Source organism: Trachypithecus francoisi, unplaced genomic scaffold (assembly GCF_009764315.1).
Source record: "Trachypithecus francoisi isolate TF-2019V2 unplaced genomic scaffold, Tfra_2.0 Lachesis_group8, whole genome shotgun sequence".
NCBI lineage: Eukaryota > Metazoa > Chordata > Mammalia > Primates > Cercopithecidae > Trachypithecus > Trachypithecus francoisi.
In genome coordinates this window covers 85,851,414-85,875,383 of record NW_022681473.1, presented here as the reverse complement: position 1 = coordinate 85,875,383, position 23,970 = coordinate 85,851,414, and the positions used below count along the sequence as shown (strand labels likewise).

Below are 23,970 nucleotides of genomic sequence, written 5' to 3'. Positions count from 1 at the left end.
AGGAAGCATAACAAGGGGGGGGCACCTATTTCATTCAGTTCTTTTTATTTTTTGGCATGGAGCGAGCTATTATGGCTTTTAGAACTTCTAACAAATTTGAAATATTAATATAAATGAATTTAATCTTTTGGAAAGAGCAGAGGTGACTGAGAAAACACCTGGTTTACCATGAGATCACTTTATTAATGAGGCAAGGGGTCACTGTCTTAAAAAGATGATTTAATTCTGACTCAAGAAAAACCATCTGGAAACCCTGTTGAATGCAGATCATTGGGAGGTAATTATTTACCTAAGGCTTTATTAGACCCCAAAACAACTGGAAGTCTGAATTGTTTGTACTTAGATTGCCATATGAATTTAAAGTAGGGCAAGTGCTGGCTCTGCTTGGCTTTGGATCATATTTATTTAGGAGCATATTTTTAGCTTCAATAAAATACTATTTCAATAAAAGAAAATTAATAGTAATCAGGTGAAATAATCAATTATTATATTTAATAGTCCCTTGCCTCCATAAGCATTTCTGCATGGGTGAATTATTTAGAAACATGTTGGGTTAAATGAAGCATTTTCGTAGCTATGACTACAATATGATGAGACTAGTGTTTTAGCATATATACTGAAAAGGTGTATACAGTTCAGTTTTGGTTTATAAATCAGACCTTCAGTGTGTTGGGAGGTAGGAGGAAGGAGAGGTGCTATATACCTAGTTTAACAAATGTTTAGTGCTTTCTTGGATTAGGTTTGACTTTTTCCTTTGGAATTGGCTTTGAGGCAGTGTATCAACTACCTAAGTCCCTATAATCCTTTTTTGGATATGTGACCCAAAACACTAGGACCCCACTTTTGACTATTACCATATTCAGTTTTAAATAACCTTTGACTGTTGGCAAAAATCAAATTCCCCATGAAAGGAGTAGGAAAGCTCTTTGAAACCGTGGCATTGTTGGTGGTTGTGTGTACTGCTTTCCAAGGTGAATACCTTGAAGGAAACGATGTATTTGAATATCAGTTCTGAAATATTTGTTAGAAAAAAAGCACATTTACCAATTTCTTGCAAAGAGTACATGATAATCTACAGCCAACCACCCTGAATGCACCCATCTCATCTGATTTTGGAAGCTAAGCAGGGTCAGACCTTGTGAGCACTTGGATGGGAGAAGAGTACATCATAATACATTTCTTCCTTAGTAATTTTAATTTTGTTAACTTTTTATATGCTCTATCTAAAAGTAGTTTAACCCTAATTTTGAGCATGGCACTAAATAAATCAGTTTAAATCTGTATTTCTGATAGAACCTAAAATACTTTTATAGCTGTCTTTATTTTATACACCTAGTGTTTTTCTGTATATTTTCTTCCTGAATATAAAGCATATTAGCTAGTCGTAACGTTTGTTAGCAATTATCAGTTTTTATAAATACTTGAATACTAGTACAGAGACCTGAATAGCACATTTGTCAAAACAGAACCAACTATGTTATGATAGCCAGATTCTATACCTCTCCTCCTATTTCCATCATCATCTCTGTCACCTCAGTCCTGAGATCAGGAAGCAGTTGTTGAAGGGCCTTTTAGATTTTAAACATGTAAATAAAACAAAATAGTTCTCTTCTGCTTAGGATTTTAAAAGCAATAGCTGCAGTTAATGCCCTGCTATTTTAGTTTCTTTGTGAGGAAATGCCTACTGATTAAGCTGTCTTCTCATAACTGAACTAATAGTTTTGCCAAGAAGATGAAAAAGTGATCACAGGCTTAGATCCTTGGGATTGCTATTTAGTGATTCAGGATGCATTCATATTTGGCTATATAATAAGGCTGTTAAGAGTGTGAACAAATACAGGAGATGGGATTTATTTTTTAAAGGAATAAATGGAATTTGACAGAGTTTTTTAAAATTAGCTTTTTGTTGTGGAAATGCTTGGTCATTTTCTGCTTGATCATCTGCTTCATTCAGTTTCACAGCCACAAAAATTATTCAAGGCCTACTAAGGGCCCTTTCTTTTTTTTTTTTTTTTTTTTGAGACGAGTCTCGCTCTGTCACCCAAGCTGGAGTGCACTGGCCAGATCTCAGCTCACTGCAAGCTCCGCCTCCCGGGTTCACGCCATTCTCCTGCCTCCGCCTCCCGAGTAGCTGGGACTACAGGCGCCCGCCACCTCGCCCGGCTAGTTTTTTGTATTTTTTAGTAGAGACGGGGTTTCACCGTGTTAGCCGGGATGGTCTCGATCTCCTGACCTTGTGATCCGCCTGCCTCAGCCTCCCAAAGTGCTGGGATTACAGGCTTGAGCCACCGCGCCCGGCCGGCCCTTTCTTGTTTAGGAAATCTGTCATGTTACCCTGTCTATACTTGCTAAAATGTAGGAAACTTCAAGGCAAAGTTGTTTTCATCCCTGTTCCATTTACATGCCGTTTATACTATTTTCCTCCACTATAAAGGAAGGGATCTAAGAAGTAAAAACTTGGAAGCAATGTGTATTTTCAGTCTGCAATCTAAATATTTATATAATTTCTTACATACAGCCCTATAATTGGTAGAACCTTACATAGAAGCTTCCAAGTAATTCTGAAATATTAGATAGGATTAAATGAAACCTTCTAACTTATGGGGGTTTGTAATTTCTTATTTGATTAGTCCCCTAAAATTGTGTTGTGTAAAACTAAGGCATCCAGTCAAGCCCCTGCCTTGGGTTAGAGAGTGAATTTTCTTTTTGTTAGATGCTGTTAAAATAGTGGCTTACAAGGGACTCTGGTTTGATGGGATGGATGTTCCCTGAAAAGTTTAGGTCGGTGCAAAAGTAATTGCCATTTCAGTGGCAAAAGCTGCAATTACTTTTGTACCAACCTAAGTATTTAATAGGTTGATTAACTTGTAAATTATCTGCCTTAGATGTTTACTTTTGTGTATTGCTAACAATTTCTGGAGACATTACTGGCATTTTTTGGTGTAATCCTTAGAAAAAACAACTATGTTGCTGAAAATTTAAAGAATCTTAATGTTGTTTATGGTCATTTTTTGGCAGAGAATGCCTAGAGTTGCCAGAATTGTGTAAGTCAAAATTCAGCCTGCAAGTTTAGGGTTAGCAGATATAGTGGATACAGAAACGTGGTCAGAAAAGTGGTAACAAGATGTATGAAAAAATCATACAAATAATGCCATAATGGTTTGGAATAATGTAGATTTGAATGTTTAACTTATTTTTAAATACTACCTCAAAGGATCTACCCATTACAGGGATGAGTATGCTTGAAGAATGTCTTAATTTATGTGTTTGTGATGTTCGATTTGCAGTTTCCTACCGCATTTGAATTCAATGAGTATTTTCTCATTACTATTTTGGACCACCTATACAGCTGCTTATTTGGAACATTCCTCTGTAATAGTGAACAACAGAGAGGAAAAGAGGTAAAATATGAAACATGACCTTACCCATACTATCTCTACTGTATACTTTACCCTAAAAGAATGTACTCTGTGATAGATTTCAACTGAAGTCATTCTTTTGGGTCATACTTTATCTTACATGCTATAATACTGATTGCTTCCTTCCATAGATCTGGAACTGATACATTCTGAAGTATCTTTGTCATCACAAGGCTGAAGGTGCTAGCTAGCAGTCTGCTATGAGTTCATGGGTGGGAAATAGTTTCTGCTAAAGAGAACTGAAGTATGTGAAATCTAAGGAGCACCAGTGTACCAATTTTTTCTATGTAGAATGGAAATCCTTTACAGTAGGTGCAGAAAAATTTAATTAGCAGAAAATGTATATTCGAGTGAATAGGCAGCTCAGATTCCCAAGTATATCCTATTTATGGAGATATTTTAGGTTAAGTTTTTGAGTTTTTTAAGTTGTAGAGTAATACTGTAAAAAAATTCAAACACATAAAAGATAGATAGTATGTGGAAAATTAAAGTTTTTTGTTATCCCACTTTTCCTCAGAGGTATCACTGTTAAGTGGGGTTGGTGTTAAGAAGAAATGGTGTAAGGATTACATTTCAAGTTTTACTTCTTTCTCAAAACTTGTCTATCCTGTGTATCAACATCTTAATCATCTTGATTAGTATCTCCCTCTGCATCAACTTTTATTCTAAAAAATGTGGTTATAAAGTAGTTTATGTTTTATTTTATAAAGCACAGTAGGAATAAGTACTTGCACTGAAGCCCAGTTGCTGGGTTCAAATCTTGGATCTATCACTTACTGTAACAGTTCGCTTGGGGAAGTCAATATCTCCTTTTGTAAAATGATGAAGATTTTTAAATAAGCGATACAAAATACCACAAGAACTGCTATGTAGTATTTCCTAGACTTCCTTAAAGGCAGGTATTAAATTTTTAAATTCACCTTATGTTTCAGTGCCTAGCATGCAGTAAATATTTCTATGCATAGCAGGCACTCAATAACTTAAGGAATGTTCATTAGAAATAGCATAACTAAGTTTCAAAGATAGTTTTATTTTTTGAGAGCCTTGGGTAGGAATCATTGATTAAAAAAAAAAAAACTTTTGAAATTAATACTTTTTAAAATTAATAATAGGCATACCATGAAATTCACTTTGATAGTGTATAGTTGACTGGTTTTTAGTATATGTGAGTTGTACAGCCATCACCACATTTTCATTTCAGAACATTTCATCACCTCAGAAAACCTGGTAATAGTCACTCCCCATTCAGCCGTGCCAAACACTAATGTTTTTGTCTCTGGATTTGCCTTTTCTGGACATTTCATATAAATGGAATCATTTAATATGTAAACCTTGTATCTGGCTCCTTTCCTTTAAGGTTCATACATTGTATATAATTTCTTTTTATGGCTGAATAATATTCCATTGTGTGGATATATTTTACTTATCCATTTATCAGTTGATGGACTTTTGGGTTGTTCCCACTTCTTGGCTATTAATGAATAATGCTGGTTTGAACATCTATAAAAAAGTTTTCGTACAGACATGTCTTCCGTTTGTTGGATAGGTACAAGAGTGGAATTGCTGGATCATGTGGTATCTCTTTGAGGAACTGCAGACTGTTTTCCAGTACCCTCTGATTTTAATATAAGTTGGTTTATCACTGAAGTCTCCAAGTCCACATCCTCTAAAGAGATTTTAATGACAAAGTACTTTTTTACAAATTTCATCTAAAGTGTAAATGGCTTATGTGGTGGATAATCTTTACCTATTTTTCCTGCCTACAGAATCTTCCTAAAAGGACTGTGTCACTGTGGTCTTACATAAATAGCCAGGTGGAAGACTTCACTAATCCTCTCTATGGGAGCTATTCCAATCATGTCCTTTATCCAGTAGCCAGCATGCGCCACCTAGAGCTCTGGGTGGGATATTACATAAGGTGGAATCCACGGATGAAACCACAGGTATGTGCTGTACAATATACAGTGGGAGTTTCCATTCATACAATGCAACTTTGTCTCCTTAAAAGCAGCTGGAAAGATTATCTGTGCATATTTGAAACTTTACTCTTTACCCATGGATAGTTAACAACTGTATAGTAGAAAAAGTACTATACTGGGGCAGGGTAATCAGTATACCTGGTTCTTAGGACTGCTTGTATGACATCAGACAAATCACTGCTCTCTTTTCTCACATCTTCCCTCCTCTGTCTGGATAACCTCTAGGGGGTCTTATTTTAATAAGCTGAAGAAAGTAGCTTTAGGAAAGTTAAAAGGTGAACAAAATTCTGATCTACTGTGAATATGTTTATGGAATATTAATTACTTAGAACTGTTTAAGACTAAAAACCTGTAAATAATAGGGACTCTTCTGACTACCGACTTTTAATTGTGTTAATTATTTGTTGTATTTGGAAAAGTACCAGTTTCAGGAGCACCTACACAGCAGGTTATTCTCTGGAAATACTCAGGGGCACTGGGAAAGCCAGTGGAAAGGTAAGTGGTGTCCATAGTCCCAAGGTGCCACTGGTTCCAACAGCTGAAAGAACATACACTGCAACATTTAGGGAATGATTTGACTCTTTGGTCAGGATTTCCTAGTTGAATATTTTATGTTTTGCTCTTGCAGGAACCTATTCACAACAGATACAAAGAACTTCTTGCTAAACGAGCAGAGCTTCAGAAAAAAGTAGAGGAACTACAGAGAGAGATTTCTAACCGATCAACCTCATCCTCAGAAAGAGCCAGCTCTCCTGCACAGTGTGTCACTCCTGTCCAAACTGTTGTATAAAGGACTGTAAGATCAGGGGCATCATTGCTATACACTCTTGATTACACTGGCAGCTCTATGATGAGTAGAAAGTCTTCCGAATTTAGAACCCATCTATGAGAGAAAGTTTAGTCACTTTATTTATTTTAAATCTCTCTAGGATGAGTTTAGAACTGTAGCAGTGCAGGTGGCTTAAGTGAAATAACTCCATATGTAATTACATGATTATGATACTAATCTTTTAAGTATCCAAAGGATATTAAAATACTTCAATCCTGGATCCACAGTGGGAACAAGTTTCTATTAAAAGGCAAATGCTGTTACACATTTTTGGCATCTGGTAATATTAAAACCATTTTAGAAATATACTCTGTGCTCACTGTGCAGAGGAATATTAGTTTTCAAACCAAAACTGAAATTCTGTGGCATCACATATATTGGGCCTTGATGTCATGACAGATCAAAATCATTTGATATCCCTTTCTCCATTCTAGGTTTTTCTTTTTTTCAGTAATTGATTTACTTTGATCACTTTTCAACTTCCATATTCTTCATATAGTAAAAGGCAAAGTGTTGAAGATACTATGGTGTAGTAGTAGTTGAAAATTATTGCTGTCATTGTTTACATACTTAAGACGTATTAGCAAGTTGATCCAAAATGGGAGGCCTTATAGATGTGCTTGGGGGAAGATGAAGGGCAGAAAGCAAAGAATTCCATACCCTTCAGATTAGCCCAATTACCAGAAACATCATGGAAGATATTTTAAAAACTATTCACTTGTTTTGTGTCTGAACACACAGAAGCTAATTGGCAAGTTTTTAAGAAGTATTTAAAAATCTCTTACTGGGATTGACATTTTTTCTGAAGTCTGTATAAATAGCTTATAGTGAGAAGTACTATGCTCAAATTTTACATTTTTCCTTTTGCAAATTCTATAATTTCCACTGAATAAGTCTACCAAAGAACACACTGCATGTAAAAGATGTATTACAATCTCAAAGCCAGTATAAGAAATCTTGCTTCACTGTTCACCTGCTACAAGTAAGAGTCTGGTGCTGGTAGAAACATTTGACTTTTATTCTATATAAGAGCCATATGTAATGTACTGTAACAAAGGAGCTTCTTGTCCCTTGGTCTTTTAATTAAAAGAAATTCCAACTGACTTTTAAACTTTGTTCTTGTCCAAAGTTGCCTTTTCTTTTTTCCCGCCAGAAATATTTGGAAATTATTGGAGGAATATGCAGCCCACATGAAAATGTTCAATTTGCACCCATTTTCCCTTAACCAACACCCAAATCAAACAAAATATACAGTGTTTTTCTACTCACTAATTCACTATACAGGGAGTCTGAACCTTAGCCTCCCTCTTGGTCTTGCAATGAGGAACTATAGTTTCTATTAGTATATCCAATTTAGCAAAATTAGCACCAAAATGATTTCTTTTTTTTTTTTTTTGAGACGGAGTCTCGCTCTGTCGCCCAGGCTGGAGTGCAGTGGCCGGATCTCAGCTCACTGCAAGCTCCGCCTCCCAGGTTCATGCTATTCTCCTGCCTCAGCCTCCAGAGTAGCTGGGACTACAGGCGCCCACCACCTCGCCCGGCTAGTTTTTTTGTATTTTTTAGTAGAGACGGGGTTTCTACTAAACTGTGTTAGCCAGGATGGTCTCGATCTCCTGACCTCGTGATCCGCCCGTCTCGGCCTCCCAAAGTGCTGGGATTACAGGCTTGAGCCACCGCGCCCGGCCACCAAAATGATTTCTTTGGTAATTGTGTGAAATATAAGCTTTTTAATAGGGCATTTAAGTGGCTAGCAAATCGGTATTAAACATTAAGCTTTCTACTCCAAGTATTTCACAAATGCATCTGCCATTTTCCTCGTTTAAACCTTGATTATCTTGGCCTGATACCACATGAAAGAATGTAGAATGGCTGAAGAGATCAAGAATTTAAAGCTTCTAGTCTTAATATACTTGCATCCACTTCAAATTCCAATCAAAAGCCAGGGGAATCTAAGTGCAACCCTACCACTTCTCTGCTGAGAACCTTCCAGTGGTTCCCCTCACCTTCTGCAGAAGTCTCCAATATGGAGTACATGCACTTGAGCATTTAAGATATACCACTGGTGTGTGTGGGAGGGAGGAGGAATACTAGCACTTTTTATATATTTACACAAGCAAAACTTTTAAATATTTGAATTGACAGTTACATGTTTCATAACTTTATATGTCTGTTGGTTGTGCAGGTGTAATTTTTTCCCTTTTTGATTAGGGTTACAAAATTTAGAGACCAGTATGATTAAGTTGAAGCTCCTTAGCCTCCTTCGACCTAGTCTTTGCATACATCAACTTTTATGTACCAGTGCTACTCTTCTGTTCACAACTGCCTCATGTAATCTGCAGATTCCTGCTTCCCCACTTTTGTTCAGTCTATCTTGTGTACCTGGAACAACTGTTCTCCCGTGTGACTAATTCCTCTTTTCTAGCGTTTAGGCATCACCTCTTCCTCTGGGAAGTTATCTGATTCACGACTGCCTTCTCTGACATCCTTTGTGCCCCCACAGCACTGTGTATATGGCTACTACCACTACAATTCACCGCATTATATTGGAATGAACAATTCACCTGTCTACAACAAGTCTGTAAATATAACTTATTTGAAATGAATTGCAATAAAGCTGTGTTACAACATAAGTGGGTGGATGACACATTCCTCTACTGTAAACTTGCAGATAAGAAAACTGAAACAGTATTTTTTCACTTCTCACCTGAGAGTACAAAAAGCTGGAGTAGATCAGTTTGAATCCTAGTTGAAAAATGGGGTGGGATTTAGCATCATTCAATCACCCTTCTCCTAATTAGGACTCAGAGCCACTACAATTCAAATGATGGTTATACAATTTAATGACCTGAAATTCAAACAAGGAGATAACAGCAGTTTTTAATAGTTGAAATGGTGGTTGACACATGTATTTATCATGTCACCAGTGCACTGTTTCTCACTTCTCTTGTGTCTATGGGCTCACAGTTATTAATTCAATCAAGCTACAAACCTACTCATTAGAAAACTGGACACACAAGCACAAGTTTACAAGCCACAAATACCCCAAAATCTACTTAAGGATGCTAAATTAAAGCCTGTTACTGTGGTATCTTGTATCATGAGGAAATCTAATATTCTTGGGCTCTCTTTCTATGTAAGCATGAGTATAGCAACTAAGTACTAGTTTTTTCTCTTCATCAGTACATTGATGTCCTATTTAGAAATGCATTTTTTGAGAGCTTATCACAAAGCCTTTATTAACAGGCTGTTAAGGAAAGTTTCAGTGTTTCTTTTAAAAAGGTGCTTTATTGACTTTAAATTTATAAAAGGTTAACATGTCTTGATCTAGTTGAAATTATGATTTATAGCGACATGATAACAATTACGTGTACAGTTCATATTCCACTCATACTGTACACCAGTAAAAGCAAATATTCAAAGGGTTCTCTAAGTTTCAAGATTAAAAACCATAATGCCTTGACTGAATATCATGATTACAAAACAGGTGTTAAGAACTGTGAAGGTATATGCTCACAACATATCCCTTCTCCCATTCTCACTTTATTCCAAAATCTCATTTCACTGACAATTTGTTTATACTTTCAAAAATCCTTTTATAATTTTTACAGATAAAACTCAAAATGACTGCTTGGGTCTTTAAAAAAATTAACAGATTAAAAAGCAATACAAGTGCACTTAATACTGATCAAAGTCTGAAATGCCAAAAAGCAAAATAAAAATCCTCTGAAATATATATATATGTATTTAAATCTAGAAAAACTCCACCAATAGTAGAAACAAAGTATGTTTAATGGTTGCTTTGGAAAGGGGAAGTGGGCACTTCATGCCAGGGAGATTTAAAAATGAGACTTTTCAAGCAAGCACTGCCTATGGCATAGTCTCATATTTTGAAAATGTAAACCTGATTTTAAATATAAAGAACTATTTAAAAAAAAATCATACCCACAAGTAAAAAACTGGTAATCTGTTTACAAAGTGCAGTATATCAGTACAGCAAACTCATCTCAACAAGATTATGTGTGGTTTCTCAGGCTTTAAAACCCCCCTGGTTTCCATTTAAATGCTTTAACATTGAGTCATCCTGCATACATGAAAAGCCTGTGTACTGAAGCCTGGGTCCCTTAACACCTGCTATTAATTAATTCCAACATAAGTGAGTATGAGACCTGGGAAGTAAATTGTCGTCATCTGATTGATGAGGTACAGAGTATCTGAATAAAATTTCTGACCTGGTTATGAGTCAGTAATCCCAACACAAACTACTGCTTTGTAGTGAATTCTGTATGGTTTGCATGTCCTTCAATAACTGAAGATTTTTTCTGCCTTTTTCTCCAGGTCTCAGTTTGGTAAAATCTTTCTTATTTGTGGTCCCTGTGATTCCAGAATGGCCGCTGCTGTTTCCTTCTTCATCAAGAGTCTTTTTGGTAGCTTTTAATTCCTTCTTCTGCTTCTCTAACTTCTGTTTCTCCAGCTATACCAAATAACCAAGGCAGGAAGGAAAAGGAGAATTTAATGAAAATATTTTTTTCTGACAACAAAAAGTACAAAAGAGTACCTTTTTCTGGTTAACTCTCATGCTAACTGAAACTCAAATAATACATTCTAGGCTTTTTTAAAAATTCAAAACCTACTGCACTAGTCATTTAACACTTAAATATCAATGTAAATAAATATATGCTTAAATATATATAACAATATACAAACAAGTAAACCTGGGTAAACAAATTCTGGTTGTCCTAAATTAAGGCAATATTGCCAAAGTACAGAACAGGGCGAGTGAGAAACAAGGGGAGTTGAAGGAAACTCATGGAGGAGGCAATCAGACACACAGAAAGAACGGGAAGGATTTTCACAAATGGGAGAAGAGGAGAAAGGCAATCTAGAAACTAGTCTGAGGAGGCAAAGAAGCAATTTCCAGATGGATGAACAGATGTAATTGGTAATGTATTAATACTATGAAAAGAATTTGATTTTTGTTCCATTATTTTAGAATAATTTAAAATAGGGGAGCTTTATTTTTACTTAGGTCAAACTGATGCTGGCATGTTGGTGTTCCATTAGAATAAGTTTAATTAGTATAAGCAACAAATTAGACCATTACTCCTTACTCCTACAGGAATACTTTGCTTGTATTTATTTTTCATACATGAACTTTGAAAAAACATCCCAAGTTTTAGAGTTGAAAAGGCTAGCTTTATCCCAGCTCTGCCATTTCCCAGTGAGCTGGTACTTGGGCAAGTTATTTAATGTCGCTGAGGATATATGCATACTTCCCAGAAAATGTGGCCTAGCATCCTCATCTATGAGAATATACCCATTTCATAAGCCATTTGTGAAAATTAGATGACATACTCAAAGCACTTGGCACTGGGTCTATCATATGGCTACCAATCAACAGCCAACAAACCTGTTCTGCTCTCTGAACTTCTCAGCCTTCTCCATTTCAGTCAGTGGAATCACCATCCTGCCTAACTCCCTCTCCTTCTACATGATACCCAGCAGCAAATAACCCCAATATTTTTTTTACTTCCAAAATATACCTCAAATCTGTTTACCTCTGCCCAAACCCAACTACTGTCTTGCTGACCACGTCTGATATGTCTATAGCTGATCTCTGAGCCTCTCTGCCTTGATCCCATCACCCTACCCCTAGTCACTATAGTAATCTCTTAAATACCTGAATCATGTTTCTCTCTGGATGAAAACACTTGAGTGTGACATCACCACTGTATCTAGTAGATACTAAATTGTTGGCTGATATAAAATGATTAGTAACATAAATACATTTCACATATTTAATGTTTGACTTATTCCTTTGGAAATAGAATTTCCCAGGTGCTTTTTAAAAAAACTTACTTGGATAAACTCGGAACTATTTAAATTCATCAAATAAGTTAAAGTTTATTCATAAAGAATATTAAATACATTCAGTATTTGAAAGATGTATCTTAATTGAATATGCTAAATGACTAAAAGTGTCTTCTTTCCTAATCCACTTACCAATTCTTAATGAACAAATGTCTTCAGTAAAGAAGTATCTCCTGTAGATATTTATCTATGATACACTTAGTGTCATAATTTAATATTTGAATTAAAGTGTATTTTTTTTCTTAATCATTAGAAACTTGAGTGAAGGAAAACTGAGTTACCTGGGCTTGGTATTTTCGAACTTTAGTTATTTGGTTGGCTTTTGCTTCCATCCTTCCCACTAATGCCTCCAATTCACACTCTAACTTGTCTTTCAGTTCAACAGTTGGTGACTCCTGGATAAGTTTTGCAAGTTGCTGGTGATCACTATATACAAAGCAGAAGTAGAACATGGTTAAGTTTTCTATGTTTCATGGCTAGGTCTATTATACCTTACTCATTATGGGGTTAACGCCCCATGTGTTTAAAAAATGACTCCATTTTTTGAATAGAGCAAGAAAATTTTTTTTGAGATGGAGTCTCACTCTGTTGCCCAGGCTGGAGTGCAGTGGCGCAATCTCAGCTCAAAACAAGCTCCGCTTCCCAGGTTCATGCCATTCTCCTGCCTCAGCCTCCTGAGTAGCTGGGACTACAGGCGCCCACCACCATTCCCGGCCAATTCTTTTGTATTTTTAGTACAGACGGGGTTCACCATGTCAGCCAGGATGGTCTCAATCTCCTGACCTCATGATCACCCGCCTCGGCCTCCCAAAGTGCTGGGATTATAGGCGTGAGCCACTGTGCCCAGCCTAGATCAAGAAATTTTTAATTGAAAATATGAATTTAAAAGTTCAAGAAAGGCACTGGAGGGAAATACAAGAGTTCTTAATTTCAAGGTTAAATCTTTATATTCATATTTTCCCCAAAAGAATACTGTATATGTAAAGGAAAGTCTAGAGATGAGTCTTGTTCTTCAGACACCCATGTCCTAACTTATCAGTTAAGTTTAGCTAAAATGAATGTAATGTCAGGCACCAGATAATGATGTAGTACACAACAGACCACATATACAACAGTGATCCCATAAGACTTTAATATCATATTTTTACTGTACCTAGGTATGTTTATATACACAAAACTTACCATTGTGTTACAACTGCTTATAGTATTTAGTAGTAGAGTAACATGCTGTATAGGTTTGTAGCCTAGGAGCAATAGACTATAAGATTAGCACACTCCTACAGGCATAAGGAAAAAAAAAATCGCCTAATGATATATTTCTCAGAGCATATCTCTGTCATTCAGTGATGCATGACTGTATATCATAAGTTCTCAGACAAAGAACTACAACTTAAACATAAACTTTGGTCTTCAAAACATTTAACAGTAAGAGAGAGATTTTACCCTTATTAGTTGTATTTGTTAAAGTCCCAGTAACTTGGTTGGTGTAAGGATTGTGCTCAGCCATACTTGCTCAACAAAGTAAAGTAAGAATAATAAAGTCAACAAGTTTTTAAAAACTGAGGTTTTAGAGCTAAATTGAATTAAAAAACAAACAACAAAAAACAACTCACAAGCTCATTTGCCCAAATTCATCCTGTAAAGTCTGTAAGACTTCTGCTAGCTCTTCATTAATACCGTTGGAGGGAGATGTTACTGACAACTTCTTACTTTTACCACCTCGTGAAGATACTTGCTTTGCCAAAGGAATACTGTTGATGACTCGATCATTGCACAAAGCTTTACTGTGTTGCTTCATTAGATGCAAGACAAGCTGAACATTGGCTACCACTGCATGGCTAGGACTTGTGGACTAAAGGAAGAGAAATGATGAAAGAAGTAACTGAAGTTATATTCTCTACACCACTTTCTATTCCCTAAGCCTAGGTAAAAAGAACTCTTCACCCCTCAAAGTACAGTATATAAATCCTAAAATTATTCTGATCATGATGTTCTTCTATTTGAAATTCTCTGATATAAATCCACTAACTATAATGTTTCGGAATGGAAAATAAGGCCCTACATCATTGAGCTGCAACCTACATTTCCTAGCCTCATGTCCTATCATCCTCCACTTCTCTCCATTTTGTGAACAAACCATATTTGCAGATGACATTTTTTGGTGTGTTAGCAATATTTATATCATTCTTTAAAACCCAGTTCAAATATATTATTTTTAAAGGCTTCCTTAAAACTGCCAGGTAATCAGTCCATCTCAGATCACCTATAACACTTTACATATCTCTCTCATATCATTTATCATAATATATTTTAATTGCTTTTACATATCTATTTCACCTACTAAACAGTGTACATCCAGGTGGTAGAGACTTGTTCATTTCTCTATCCTGGAATAATAGGAAGCACTAAATACATGTCTATCACATGTGTAAGAAAAACCTGATAAGACTTCTCAAAAATATTTTGTTTTTGTTTTAAACACTAAACCAACAATCTCAATGTACTATTCCATTTTATAAATAGATGGTTAGGCTTACTTGGCTCCATAAATATCATTAGACAGCATATTTAAAATGCAGGTTCCTAGGCAGCACACCAAACTCACTGCAGAGTTAGAGTTTGGAAATTTGTTTTCAAGTCCTCCAGTTGATTTTGATTAGCCAGATTTGGAACCACCATGCTAAGGTAAACATATGCTTTCCTTCTAATCTTAGTTTCCATTGTTAGCTAGCAAATTGAATACAGCAGTATTGTATATCACATCCAAGTGGGAGTTTATTACATCAATGCAAGGCTGGTCCACTATTCAAAAATCAATCGATGTAACCACTATTTTGCTCATAACTTGTAATATATATTTATTATACTAGTTGCCTATAAGTACACTTTCAGTATGCAATAATTTAAAAAATTATCTTGTTCCTGTTATTTTTCTGATTATATTAATATATGCACTTGACCCTTGAATAATGGAGGGGTTAGGGGCACCAACCACCCATGCAGTCAAAACTCTGCCATAATGAAACTATTTTTTTTCCTTCAACTTTTAAGTTGTAGGGTACATGCACAGGTTTGTTACACAGGCAAATGTGTGCCATGGTGGTGTGTTGCACAGATCAACCCATCACCTAGGTATGAACCCCAGCATCCCATTAGGTACTCTTCCTGATGCTCTCCCTCCCCGTTGACCAACTCCCTCACCAAACAGGCTCCAGGACATGTTGCTCCCCACTATGTGTCCATGTGTTCTGATCATTCAGCTTCCACTTATGCAGCTGAGAACTATAAAAAAACTTTGCCCTAAAATGTAATTAATAGCCTGCTATTGACTGGAAGCATTTATATTATGTTTTATGTATAAACTATATTCTAAAAGTAAAGTTAGAAGAAAATATTAAGAAAATCCTAAGGAAGAGGAAGTATATTTACTATTCATTAACTGGATCACCATACAGGCCTTCATCCCCATTATTCACTGTTGAGTAGCCGGCAGAATAGGGTTGGTCTTGCTGTCTCAGCAGTGGCAGAGGCAGAAGGGGTGGAGAGGGTGGAGGGGGAGGCAGGAGAGGCTAGCACATTCTGTGTAACTTTACAGAAATACACTATAATTTGTCTTGACTTTTCTTTTTCATTTCTCTAAAAATGTTTCTATATGATACCAATTTTTCTTCCACCATTTGCTTTAGTTTCAGTGATGTATCATAGAAGGGTCTATGTCATAAAAGTCAAAAGCAGGCTGGGCACAGTGGCTCATGCCTGTAATCCCAGCACTTGGGAGGCTGAGACGGGTGGATCACCTGAGGTCCGATTTCGAGACCAGCCTGGCCAACATGGAGAAACCCTGTCTCTACTAAAAAAATACAAAAATTAGCCAGGCATGGTGGTGCATGCCTGTTGTCCCAGGTACTTGGGAGGCTGAGGTGGGAGAATTGCTTGAACCAGGAGGCAGAGGCTGCAGTGAGCTGAGATGGAACCAGTGCACTCCAGCCTGGGTGACAGAGCGAGACTCTGTCTCAAAAAAAATAAAAAAGTGAAGAGCAGTCTTGAATAATTAGAACTCTTCTGCCAGACTGTCTAATGTCAATGTTTTTTCTGACATTACTTCTACGTTGTCTTCCTCATTTTGTGGCAATGGTTTGAAAGCACTTGTATCCATCCCAGTCGTCTTCTGTTAATTCCTCTGTCATGGTGTGTGCTGACTCTTGAATTTCTCCAAGATTCGTATCCTGAAATCCTTCACCTCCAACCTTTTTTTTTTTTTGCCATATCTACAATCTCTTTCATGATTGGCTCTGTCATAAATCCTGTGAAATCATGCATATCACCTGGAGAGTTTTCTCCAACAGGAATTTATTATTTCAGGCTTGATGGCTTTCATGACTTTTTCTATAAAAATGATGGCATCATCTTCCAACTGTGTAATCCTTCCAGACTTTCATAATGTTCTCTCTGAAGTTCTCTTCCACAGCATTAAGAACCCTTTTTACAGTGTATGTAATGTGCCTTAGAGGTCCTTATGCTCCCTGATCTAGAGGCTGAATTAGACACCTTGTGTTTAGGGACAAGTAGACTACTTCCATGCCTTTGGTGTTGAACTTCCATGCTCCTGGATAGCTAGGGGCAATGCCTAGTATTAAAAAGACTTTAAAAGGCAGTCTCTTACTGGCATTACTGGCAAATTACTCCCTGACTTCAGGGACAAAGCATTGTTGGATCAATGCTTTTTCTAAATCCAGTTTAGAAAAAGGGTTCTCACCGGGGCATTCTTGTCGTAAACCCAAAGACTGGCAGTTGGGTATATTTCCCCTTGAAGGCTCAGGGATTAGCAGCTTTATAGACAAGGGCAATCCTGATTGTAAATCTGATTGTGTTTTCACAAAATAGTAGATTTAGCCTGTCTCCTCTTTCCTTAAATCCTGGTGCTGACTTCTCTTCCTTACTTATAAATATCCTTCATGGCATCATGTTTTTCCAGAATAGGGTACTTTTGTCTGCATTGAAAGCCTGTTCAGGAAGATACCCTTTCTCCTCAATGATTTTCTTAATGGCATCTTAGGACTCATCTGCTGCCTCTTGGTCAGCAGAAGCTGCTTCTCCTATCTTGATATTTTTAAAGCCAAACCTCTAAAATTATCAAACTATCCTTTGCTGGAATTAAATTTTCCATCTTTAGATACCTCACCTTCCTTTTAAGTTGTCATATAATGACTTTCCTTTTTCTCAAATCATTATTAAGAGTCTAAATATGGCTTTCTTATAGCAATCCTGCATCCACATAAAAGCTGCATTTTCAATGAGATAAAAAGCTATTTTGCAAAAAGCACAAGGTTTTGGCACCTGCTAGATAGAGTGGCTGCAGTGGTACTTTCACAAATTTCCTTTTTTTTTTTTTTTAATTTTTTTTTAAGAGACAGGATCTTACTCTGTTGCCTATGCTGGTACAGTGGTGCCATCATAGCTTACTACAGTCTTGAACTCCTGGGCTAAAGTGATCCTCCTCCCTCAGCCTCCTGAGTAGCTGGAACTACAGGTGCACTCCAACATGCCAGGCTCCTTTGTTGTTGTTGTTGTTGTTTTACAATAGTCCTTCAGCTGGATTCATTTATTTTGAAATGGTGAACCACTGCAGCTGCAGACCTCAATCTATGGTACATAGCAAGCAATGCAGCTTTTTCTTGTCATGTCATGACTTTTGTCTGCTTCTTGGGAGCACTTCCACCATCATTAGTAGCACTTGACATGGGTCCTATGGTATTATTCAAAGTATTTACTGTATTGTGCTAAACATGATGGTAAATATGAAACTGCTAGAGAACACTTTTTACTGTGACACATAATTTGCTGGAGAGATGAACTGCTCATTTGAAGATGATTAGCATCACATGGCATTTTAAGTGAATACTCCCAACCCTTGAGCTCATCACAACGGCAACAGAAGGTGGCTACAAAATTATCAGTTGCACAGTATGTACTACAGTTAATTTTATACAGTTATGATTTAATACTGCATCTTTATTTACATTTATCTGTACTGTGAATGGCGCCATGTAGTCTGTGTGCAAATCATTTTTGATAAATTATAATTAAAAAGACTTGTGTACATTTATGGTAGTAAATAATAAAATGCACTCGTATTGACATAGTCAATTTTATGCATCCATGACATACCAACTTTTTCTTAGCTTCTGATATTTCTAAGATACAGTTTGCAAGTTTTTTCAAATTGCCAGAAATCTCCAAAAAATTTTCCGAGATACTTATTGAAAAAAAAAAATCTGCCTGTAAGTAGACCCACACAGAGTTCAGACTCATGTTGTTCAAGGGTCAACTGTACCTTTTTCAAATGCTTGTCACCACTAATGTATTATATTCCCCATGATTTCACTCCAAATTTACTAGGGGTTTAAAATAAATATAAACATATATAAAATTCAAAAGAACATTTACTTCCCAAGATGCTAGAATGACAATCTAGTTGGAATCGAAACATAAAACCACCAGCAACACAGCTTATAAAGTAGTGTTGACTAGCACAGTTTTAGGCACTTCACTCAGTACTTGTTGATATATGATGATACAGCTTTACATTCAAGTGCTAAAGAAACTTAAGATTCAAGTGTACGTATGACTGCTTCTTGGAGAATTAGTCCTAGAAATGATCTGGATGTGAGGACAAGTAGAATATGCAATATGCTTATTCAAATATCCACCTATATCTAAATATAACTCAACAGGATTGATACTAAAAATCCAATGCTACAAACATACTATTTCTTATTTCCTTGACCCCATCTGAAACGACACCTTCTTCAACTTAGGGTCTCTGTTTTTATCACTTCCTTTCCACATATACTTTATCTACTTTAAGGTATCCTCCCCATCTCTTCCTTGCTTCCCCAATCCCAAAAAACCTCCCCCCATCTCATTTTCACATCACTATGATCCACACTGGTACAGGGACAGAAAAATGTTCATTCCATTTATAGACATACTTGCAGATGCAGAGACTTAGTTCAAGGATCAACATTGTACAAAAAGAATCCAGAGTTTGACCAACTCACCTTCCCAGCTACAAACGGCATATCACCCAAGCATAATCTATAATGTGGTTGTGCACCAAAATAGTTCCTAGAACTTTTCTGAATGAAAAGAAAAGGAAAACAATTTTATTTTATTCACACGATAATAAAAACTGACTATACATGACTAACTTGAAACTTCAGTTAACTATTGGGCTACTACTTGCCTTGCCTTATCTATAGCTGGCATTATGATCACGAGCCAGCTCCTAATAGTACTTGTTAGCACGTATCCTAGCCTAGTAAAGGCTGGGGGAAAAAAAGCACTTGACAAAACAACAGTTACATTCTAAGTAGAAAATCAGTATACATATACACAAAACATTGTAAGAGCACGAGATAATGCAGTACTAATAATAATGCTAATTTTGTATAGTGTTCTGCAGTTCCAAAATGCTTATATATTTTCTCACTATCGGGATAAAAATTTAGAAGTATTACTTATCTCCACCTTCTGAATGAAGAAATTGAGAATGAAAGATTTACTCTCTCAAGGTTGTAGTACACCATACAGTTTATGGGTGTTTTGACATAAACTATACCAAGTAATCAGCATTTTGCCTGATTTGGTTCTGTCTTCACACCTTTTCTGGTGGTTTTGACTTCTTTTTTTTAATTCTTCTTGCACTGGGAACACGTGGAGTTGCCTTATCTTCAAAAGTAAGTCTATTTGTTTCTAGACCAGTCTGCAACTAGGAAAAATGAGAGTCTAAAGTTAATGCTGTAGGAATAAAACCTATGAAAGCCTGTAAAAGCCAATGGTAGTATCTAACTGAAAAACGTATTATAGCTGTATAACTATGTCTTGAACCAATCTATCAATGTTTGTCAAATATTTTAAATACATACCAGTCTCTCATTTTATTTTGACCTTCTTTGTTATAATCTGTCCTTTCTTCAGTGTGGAACACATTACCTTCAGTATTTGTAGCTACTCCATAAATTCTATCTAATGAGTTAAAAGGCAATGAATGTATCTAACCCCAAACCATTGCTTCAATACATTCTTTTCAAAAATGGCATCTACTACATTACCAGATACAAAACAGCCAAAGAGCAGAATACATTTCTTCACCTTCTAAAAAGCCATGCACTTACTATACAAGAAAAAGGAATTGAAAACTTATGTCCAAAAAAATACCAAAAAACAAAAACACTGGAAGCTATCAGGCAAATGTTACCAAGTCCTTTTCTCTACAAGCTTAGTAAGTATAGTAATTTTAAAATATCCTGTCTTCATGGTAGAAATTCCACAAGCACTTACTAAGAATTTCAAAAAAGGACTGCTCTTTTCACTAAGCCAACTTTCAACTTTCCTTAAAAAAAAAAAAAAAAAAAAAAACCTGTCCAGCATAGTGGTTGTTTCAAATCTGCCTATATGTACCAAAACTGTCTGCAGTTTATGAGGACAATTTGGATTGCCAGGTGGCTGTCCAGACCTCATGATTTTGGCCCTTCCAGATTGGGGAAATTCGTATTTTAAAGTATTTTAAAAGTTCCCCAGGAAATTATAATGCAGCTAGAACAAATATTCAGAACCAGTGGATTCCATAAAAACAGATACTGAGATTATCACTATTACTTTCCACATGAGTGCAGCTTTGGGGTAAAAAAAAATCTATTCCGTGACAAAGGAATACAGGAAGCATCTATACATTCCCAATACACCTAACATTGCTTTATACATAGTAAATTGACTAGATATAATTCAATGAATAGGAAATTACTACTCTAGAAGACTTATGATGCCAATGCGTGTAAACAGTATACAAGAACATTTGAGTATTTTAACTTCCAGTTTATTTATTCTTCCCAGCAGCTATCTTATTTCTGTGCTACAGTTTTAAAACATTTTAAAGCACTTTCATTATTTTTTATTCTCATTTGATCACCCCAACACCAAGAAGATGCAAAATGCAGAACACTTTGTTTTTGAGACAGAGTTTTGCTCTTGTTGCCCAGGATGGAGTGCAATGATGTGATCTCAACTCACTGCAACTTCCACCTCTCAGGTTCAAGCGATTCTCCTGCCTCAGCCTCCCAAGTTGCTAGGATTACAGGCATGCACCACCACGCCCGGCCAATTTTGTATTTTTAGTAGACAGGTTTTCACCATGTTGGTCAGGCTGGTCTCAAACTCTTGACCTCAGCAGACCACTATTTAACAATGGAAAAAATCCAGGCTCTGAATAGTTACATAACTTGCCCAACACTAGACTTGGAACCACGTATCTATCCCTCATTGTTCTTTCAGTACAATAATGTTCACCACCAACTCAAAATATTTACTGGTAACATATTACCAGCAACAACTAATTTGGTCCCTATGTGTTGCCTGCTAAATTAAGGAGAAAACAGAAGTACCATAAATTATTTTACAAATCGTTTAACTAAGGAACTTACTACATTTTGTATTTCATATATAATGTACTCAACACCACAATGCATATAAAGCACAACCCACAAGTTTGTTTGTTACAAATATGGAAATGGAAACACAGTGAAGTGGCCAACCCTAAAGAGAAAATGGGCAAAGAAAATTTGTTGGTCAAAAATTAAGCCATGTGGCTATGTAACTCAGAAAGCACACTGAGGGAAAACAACAACAATCTACAAATTGATCAGAAGGTAAATGTTTGAGAAAGAACGATATCCGATTTAATAGAAAATAAATTAAGTCAACAAATTTAGAGACACACTAGAACAAATAGACAAGGTAACAAAGATAACTTTTATATTCCTGTAATCACATATATGACATGAGCCCAAGACATTGTAGGCCTTTGGTCACAGATTGAACTGCAGAGGCTCTACTCTTTGGAATCAAGACCTGATTCTTGTGTGTATCCAAAAAAAGATACATGCATATGTCATAAAAATAAAGGACCCTGGAAGGGGCAGGGGAGTATCTGGGAGGAATTTGAGCAAATAAGCTCATAAGGAGAGTGTCTTCAGTTAAAACATGAACATTTTATTTTACTGAGTCTATAAGTCAGACTTACTTCAGTAGTCTTGCTATGTATCTCCTAGAAACGCATTTCTGGTTGGTACGTATAAACTCAATGCTTTTGTGAATCCACACTGCCTCACCTATTCTATCTGGTGGCCACTGCATGGGATAAAATCCAAAACTAGGAAAGAGTAGAGCTCATTTTCCTCATGTGCTGGCTTCTGTTAACTGGTCTGGGTCATCAGCTACTGGGGCAGCCCACTACCTCAACTTGTGTCCTGACATCTTGAGGTCACCAAAGAAGAGAAGTACCTATAAGTAGGACACTGAAAGAGTTTTTAAATATTTTTCTGATAGTGGCCATATAAGAAGTTTTACATGGTTACAAACCTTCTTATGTGTATAGTCTCTGATATTAGTGTGTCATTTTTTAAAATGCTGACTGAAACTCCACAATTACAAACATGCTAAAAAATTGTACAAATTTTGCTGTCTATAAAAATATTTGTTCATAATTTTCCACATTAACCTGTATCTGAAAATTTATATGCTGGACTATTCTAAAATATAAATAATGTAAGATAACCAAATATAATTGTTTACTTGTACATAAAAAGCGTTAAGAAATATGAAGAGCCCACTTTCTCACATTTTAACTTACCTCAGCTGCCTTAGCTTGCATGCGTTTCCTTTCCTGTTCTTCTTCATGGAGTTTTGCTTCCAACTCTTGCATTTTTTTCTAGTGATAAAAACATCCAAAGGGATAAGGGTGAAAAGTCTTAAGTGTCTGTAAAATTTTAATATAGCAGCATTGGAACATGTAAATTTTATCCTACTCAATATAAGGTGGTTAGATCACTGTAGTAATGGAGGCTGTGAGCTGGATGGCATCCATAATGCTCTTCTATTGTGTTCTATTATTTATCATCTGTGAGGCAGGTGGACAAAATTACGGGTAAAATCTATGGCCAAAGAACACAGCACTACATGAATGTAAATAGGGATATGGAGGCTAAATCTGGAACTTTATTCTCAGTGGTATTAAATATCTCCCAAATGAAATAATTAAAACTAAAATTAGCTCAGAGAGCAACTTAAACCAAGTGATGCAAGCCTTAAGGATACTCAAAAACATTTAATTTTTTAACAAACATTTTCATTAAAAAAATGCCCACCAAGATTGTAAAATGTGAACACGCTCTCCAAATTTATATTTTCTTTTTAAAACTCCAATATATTTATTCATTATAAGATCATTTTAAATGCTATAAATATCCAGTGATACAAAATAATTAACCTTAAAAAAAAAAAAAAAAACCCTGATATATGTTAACAATAAAAAGACACATGCACTGACTTCTGCAAGGGCCTGCATTGTGGTAAGTTTGTTATACTCCTGTTCAAGAAGATCCAATTTTTCAAGTTGGCTCTGAACATGTGTTAGATCATGTTGTCGTTCTCTTTCTAGGGTAACCTGAAAAACAATATTCAATACAGCTTGATAATTTGACAATCAAAAAAGAGAAAAACACTTAACAGTGTTTTTCCATGCTGTCATTGGCCCTTCACATAACTACTTCTAGGAAAATAACATTAAGATGAACCACAGGGGGCATCAATAAATGACTGATACAAGTGGATACTATTCTTACCTCAGTTGCCTTGGCTTATAGCTATTTATCTAATATTTAGTTTTATACAGTGACATTATCTTTATGCTCTGGGATAGCAGGGATTTATTGGACATACAAGCTTCACATAACAGATAAATACTTTTAGTTTGGTCCTGTTAAGTAGTTAATCTCTTAATTAGGATAAAAATTATGGTTTTGGCATCTATCTTTTT

The 23,970-nt window shown here is 36.1% G+C and overlaps 2 protein-coding genes across 9 annotated transcripts in view; one reads left to right on the top strand and one right to left on the bottom strand.

Moving 5' to 3' along the window:
• The window catches only part of MTMR2 (myotubularin related protein 2), an 89,035-nt gene extending 81,693 nt beyond the window's left edge, over window positions 1-7,342 (top strand). For all 7 annotated transcript variants that reach the window (XM_033206383.1, XM_033206386.1, XM_033206387.1 and 4 more), the window contains 3 exons: window positions 3,288-3,401; window positions 5,186-5,362; window positions 6,027-7,342. In XM_033206383.1, coding sequence (XP_033062274.1) covers window positions 3,288-3,401; window positions 5,186-5,362; window positions 6,027-6,188 — 453 coding nt within the window. In that variant the 3' untranslated portion in view covers window positions 6,189-7,342. The remainder of the gene's footprint in view (window positions 1-3,287; window positions 3,402-5,185; window positions 5,363-6,026) is intronic.
• Window positions 7,343-9,046: 1,704 nt separating this feature from the next.
• CEP57 (centrosomal protein 57) overlaps window positions 9,047-23,970 on the bottom strand; it is a 43,228-nt gene continuing 28,304 nt past the window's right edge. Inside the window, exons 5-11 of one of the 2 annotated variants that reach the window (XM_033206391.1) lie at window positions 23,482-23,598; window positions 22,786-22,863; window positions 19,759-19,866; window positions 19,157-19,234; window positions 13,709-13,947; window positions 12,377-12,521; window positions 9,047-10,698 (exon numbers count right to left, since the gene is read on the bottom strand). In XM_033206391.1, the coding sequence (XP_033062282.1) occupies window positions 10,468-10,698; window positions 12,377-12,521; window positions 13,709-13,947; window positions 19,157-19,234; window positions 19,759-19,866; window positions 22,786-22,863; window positions 23,482-23,598 (996 nt within the window). In that variant the 3' untranslated portion in view covers window positions 9,047-10,467. The remainder of the gene's footprint in view (window positions 10,699-12,376; window positions 12,522-13,708; window positions 13,948-19,156; window positions 19,235-19,758; window positions 19,867-22,785; window positions 22,864-23,481; window positions 23,599-23,970) is intronic. The other variant, XM_033206392.1, reaches the window with a different exon arrangement.